The sequence below is a fragment of the Meleagris gallopavo genome, chromosome 21, assembly GCF_000146605.3.
Source record: "Meleagris gallopavo isolate NT-WF06-2002-E0010 breed Aviagen turkey brand Nicholas breeding stock chromosome 21, Turkey_5.1, whole genome shotgun sequence".
NCBI lineage: Eukaryota > Metazoa > Chordata > Aves > Galliformes > Phasianidae > Meleagris > Meleagris gallopavo.
In genome coordinates this window covers 8,517,477-8,522,704 of record NC_015031.2, presented here as the reverse complement: position 1 = coordinate 8,522,704, position 5,228 = coordinate 8,517,477, and the positions used below count along the sequence as shown (strand labels likewise).

Here is a 5,228-nt window from a genome sequence, read left to right as displayed (position 1 = left end):
GCACAGCGCCCCCTGGCGGCACCTCGCCGCTGCACCGCCCCGGAGCGGGGCGGGGCGGAGCTGCGGGGTGCGACCTTGGAGCCGGGCGGGAGGTGGAAGGCACCTGTAGGGGACGGAAGGGGAGCAGGAAGGGAAGTGAAGGGGAAGGGAAAGAAGGCGAGGTAAAAGGAAAAAGAACCGAAGTAAAGGAAGTGAAGCCAAATAGTAAACAAACAGAACCAAAATAAACCAAGATTACCAAAATAAACAAAGAGAAGGAAGCGAACCAACCTTACAAAGCTCTGAAGGGCAGAGCGTGCTGGCTATGTGTACGACTGGGAAGTGGCACTGATGGGGCTCTGTGCAGAGCTCTGGGCTCGGATTGGGGTCAGAAAATCGGATTTTGTCACAATGAAAGGAATTCATGCCAACCTGGTGGCAGGAGGTGCATTGCTTCAGTAAAATGTCACCTGTGCACGCTTTTCCAGCTGCCATTGCAGCCCTCCATCACCAAGGGGTTGAGGGAATGGCAGCCCCATGGTGCCCCATGGCTGAGCTGTGGTCCCTCCGCAGCGCTGTGTGTCACCGCCATGCGCAGAGCAGTGCTGGGTCCCAGCCAAGAGGACAAGCCCAGGCCGGCCCTGGCTCCATGGCTGCCCTGGAGACATCACCGAGCAGCAAAAGGACGCGGGGAGATGGAGGGGAGAGCACTGAGGAGAGGAACAAAACGAGGAGGTGAGCAGAGAGATGGATGGGGAGGAAGGGGATGGGTTGAGATGGAGGGGCTGGGGAAGAGGAGGTGATGTGCTGAGGGCAGGCGGATGGGGTTGTGGGGCAGGGAACATCTCACCACTGAACACCTCCCTCCTTTCCCAGGCTCAGGAGCTGCCACAGTGGCAGGCAGGCGTCAGGGGGCCAAGGGCTGCACACGAGGCCTGGAGAAGCCAACAGAGCAGAGTGCTGCTGCCACGCAAGGAGGTGAGATGGGCTGGGGAGGTGAGATGGGCTGGGGAGAGATCACACAGCCACAGCTCGAGGCCAGATGTGGACCTACACAGCTCCCACCGAGCGCTCTGTCTGTGGCCATGTGTGTATGTAAGTGCAGGTACAGGTGTAGGAGTTGGTAGATTAACCTAGCAGACAAATCTGTGCTTCCCAAATGTCGGTAGCATTTTTGATTCCTTATTAATGGACAAATGCGTGGCACAGCAAATACAGGATTATTTCAGCATCCTTGTTACGAAGAAAGAGCGGAAAGGCCTCAGTGCAGTGTATATCTTTTGGCTAATGGGGCTGATATCAAATCAGCAGGAAAACACCACCGCAAACCCAGAAAGCAGAAGGCTCGCCCTGCTGCACACCATGAGGACTTCAGCCATGGGAGGAACTCTGACTCAGCCCAAAGTAACGCCAAAGGGGCACAGGTGGACAGGAAGGTCAGCACTATTTCATCATCAGCTTCCACCGTTTCAGACTCCAGCCAAACAGATCTCAGCCTTTCTGCTCAGTTTAAGGAAAGCCTTCGGTGGGATGGGATCCTGGAGGACCCCGCAGCGGAGGAGGAGAGGCTGCAAATCTACAGGCTGAACAGAAGGAAGCGGTACGAGCTGTACCTGCAGCAACACCGCCCCACTGCAGGGCATCCCCCATCACTGTGCTCCCGTCACACAGAGCATTGCTGCAGTTCTTTTCCAAGGCAGCAAACAGCTCCTGAATGCTGAGCGAGCCCTCCGAGATGAAGCCCGAGCTGTCAGCAGAAAGCTCTCAGCAAGCTCTGCAGCTCAGCACCCATTGCTCACCAGTTTGTAACCACACAAAGAATGGGATATTTGCAGGGGGGGTAAATGATGTATTTATTTCTATGCAAACACCGTAAGAACTACGGAAAAGCTTTGAGTGAAAAAGGAATGAAAGACAACGGAGGCCTCCCTGCATTACGCTTTTCAGATGGTTTATTATTAGTGAAGTAAAAGACAACTGAAAGTGAGAGGGGGGGGAAAACTCCATGGCCATCAGAGCGCTTGCACAGAGCTGACCAGAGCTTCGCAGATGTTGGAGCATAAATAATCTAAAAAGTATCTCTACTAATTAAAACACATTAAAAGGCATCGGCTTGCTTCATAAAAACCATGTTGTGCCACCTTGGGGTTGTGTTTAAGGGACCATCTTGGTGTGGTTTTGAGATGCATCCCCTAAATTCCGCTGTCTGAAGCTGATGTGCTTAATGAAAATGCCATGCTGCTCTTCATCCTGGAGCAGAGCCCACCTGAACCTGTGCCACCCTGGAACTGTTTTGGGATTTGGTTACCTGAAGCAAAGATGAAGGACGTTCCGTTCTGAGCTAATAAATAAGTACAAAACCAAAAGGACGACAAAACAAACCGCACCAACTCACGCCTGCTTCCCTGTTGCAGTCTCCCAGATCAGTTCATGCTGAAGTACATTTCCACGCCACTCACCACACGTGCACACACACACCACGAGCACAGCTCCAGGACAGGCTGCTCCTGGGTCTCTAACTCACTAAATCCTCATTAGATGCAGGTTGAGAGCTGCCATTGCAACCTGAAGTTGTTCCCTTTGGCCCCACAACTCTCCTGCTGCACGTGGCAGTGGTTCCCTGCAGCCCAAGCTGTTACCCCATCCTCATCCCTTCTCTGCTGCCTGGAGCTGCAAAAGCAGTTTCTCTCCTGCTCTAGACTTCTTTCCAAATCACACCTTCAGACCAGACACGAACGCCATCGGATAACATTTCAGATCTGTTAAGCACAGCACCCCAGACTTTCTGTTAGTTCTTTCCAGCAGATTCCAGGAGGCCATCCTTCCAGACGAGAGTCCCATAATCCAAACCAAAATGCATGACAGATCTGGCTGTACATAACCCAGCGACCTGGTGGTTTGTCTGCAAGAGTGAACCGCCCTTATCTTTGCACATCCCCACAAAGCATCCAATACAATTCCCCCAGCCCAACGCTATCCCACATTCTATTATTTTTCTTCTCTGGGAAAACGCTTCCCCTTCTTTCCATCTGCACTGCGGGGTAGGGGAGGGAACCCTTTAACAGCAAAGAAATCCCTCACCGACTCACACCCCCACTGAAAACCACCTTCGGGTCGTTCTGACGCTTAAAGCAGGAATAGGAGCTGAGCAAGAGGTGGAGACTGCAAAGGTGGGCTCTGCACCCAGCGCAGCAAACAGAGAGCGATAGCGCAGCGAGACGGGAGCGGGGTGGATCGGAGCATCGGGGACGGCCGCCGCTCAGCAGCCATCCAGGACGCAATCGCTCCCGAAACACTCAGAGGTTTCCAGCTCGACGCTGGAGAGGAAACGCCGCAGGGATTTGCGGCAGTTGTAATCCAGGGTGGTGGTGTACACAGTCTTGGCGTGCTTCGGGTAGACGATGGTGGTGCTGGTGAAGCGCTGGGCTTTGTTGCGGGGTTGGAAACGCAGCTCGGCTTTGTAGCTGCGCCACGTGCAGTCGGGGACGCAGACGATGGTTTGGCTGCAGGAGGAAATGCTGAAGCCCACGGGCATGTAGACGTCGTCGATGAAGTGCTTCTCTGAGTCGTATTTCACTGAGGAGGTGTACCTGGAATGGAGAGAGGAGGGGAGAGACGTGGGAGGGCTCTGCTCGTGCAGGTTGTGGGAAGTGGAGTATCAGCGCTGCTCCTCAGCCCTACTGCCAGCACTGAGAATCACCTCCCCACCACCACTGTTAGGTCAGAGTGTGGGAAGTCTACAGCCATCCTACAAACTCCAGTGCCTCAATCCAGAGGGCTGCGCTCACCCTTAGGCTTTGCACAGAAGCACCCCTACTCTCTGCTGTGCTAAGTCCACACTATTCTCTGTTTTCCACTGTCAAGAGTCAACTTTCATCCTCTTTACACTGCAGCAGCTCTGGGTTGGCCTTCACTCGGTGCAAACAGCCCCACTGGGCTCCTTCCCACCTCCAGGCCTGCAGATTTCAGCCTCTCCTGCACCGGGCAGAGGACAATTCCTTCCCCCTAATAAAGAGGTGGCTTCTGTGAAGGTCCTCTCCTGGTTAATGAGTTGAGAGGCAGCGTTTAGGAGTAAAAGCAGGGCTGTAAAACACAGGAAGTCTTCCTGGAAAAAACCATATGGGATTAAAGAGAGGCTGAACACTCCTTCAGTCTGTGCAAATGTCCAGGTCCAGGAATGTACAGCTGCATGAGCAACAGCTCTGCAAATAAATTAACTTGACTCACAGCACTGATAAGGCCCAGCTACTCCTTTACGTGCTAACTCCTTCCAACCGGCGATGGTGTAACGCAGTATTTACCTTATTTCCTTTGGTGGTAAAGGGTCAAACTCAACGCCTTCGCCAAAGGATAAAGGACACAGTCTTGGAGGGCAGCTGGAGAGAGCAGGGCTGGGAGAGAACGTGGAATTCTGAAAGAAAAGTAAAAATAACTCCTGTTAAGTCACAGCATTGGCATATTCTGTAGTGCTTCCTGTTAGGTATAGGAGAATCTGCTGAGCAGAATGCTGGGGTGCAGCCCACAGGGCACAACATCACCCCAAAGAGGTGGGCATGGGACAGCTCTGGAAGGCACAGTGCTCCCTCTGGGAACAGTGCAGGGCACAGGGAAGGCACAGCCCACAGCCTGGCAAGGAGCAAACTTCACGTGCCACAGCACCGTCCCAAAAGCATTAAACCACAGCAGCGACGGTCCTGCGAGGTCCCACACCGGGAAGGACCGACTGCCGCAGCACAGCAGCCCCATGCCCTCTGCTGGAAGGGCAAAGACCCCGCTGTCCTCAGGGTCTCCGATCCCCTCTGACGCTCAGCCCGTCCCAATTCCACCTTTGCTGTACGAACACCCGTACCGTAACTCAGCAGTACCGCTCAGGAGCGCTTCCCGCAGCCGTGCGCGGACGCTGCCGGCTGGGAGCGCTTTGGCACACCGGCTCCAGTCCCGGGACGAACTCGGGACACCGCGAGCCGCTTTCCGCGGGGCTTTGCGGGCTCACACATCGAGCCCAACTCCGACGGGAGACCGAGCCGCCCCGGGCTGGGAGCCGCCAATTCCCCCGGCACCAGACCCCAGACTGCGGCCCCACCCGCCGTTCCCTCGAGCCGGACCTCCCTCCCTTTCCCCGCAGAGGGACCCGAACGCCCGGGACGTACCGCAGCCGCGGAGACGGACGCGTGGGGCTCGGGTTCCGGCAGTCCGTTGTGCGCGGTTCGCTCGGGGCTCCCGGCGGAGAGGGGCCACTGGGGGTGAGG

At 55.3% G+C, this 5,228-nt stretch overlaps 2 protein-coding genes across 3 annotated transcripts; one reads left to right on the top strand and one right to left on the bottom strand.

Annotated features, from left to right (window-relative positions):
* Window positions 1–89: 89 nt before the first annotated feature.
* C21H17orf97 (chromosome 21 C17orf97 homolog) lies at window positions 90–2,083 on the top strand. 2 transcript variants are annotated; one of them, XM_010722067.3, is made up of 3 exons: window positions 90–714; window positions 856–957; window positions 1,291–2,083. In XM_010722067.3, the coding sequence occupies exons 1-3, from the start codon at window positions 570–572 to the stop codon at window positions 1,698–1,700; spliced, it is 657 nt and encodes a 218-aa protein (XP_010720369.1). In that variant the 5' UTR covers window positions 90–569; the 3' UTR covers window positions 1,701–2,083. The 2 variants fall into 2 exon arrangements, with proteins under 2 accessions (XP_010720369.1, XP_010720368.1); XM_010722066.3 differs by having other exon boundaries at window positions 92–714; window positions 1,288–2,083.
* RFLNB (refilin B) lies at window positions 1,914–5,225 on the bottom strand (the record flags this gene model as incomplete). The annotated part of the gene is made up of 3 exons (XM_019621860.1): window positions 1,914–3,569; window positions 4,281–4,390; window positions 5,130–5,225. Coding segments are annotated over 3 exons (537 nt in total), but the record flags the coding sequence as incomplete, so codon positions are not given.
* Window positions 5,226–5,228: the final 3 nt, after the last annotated feature.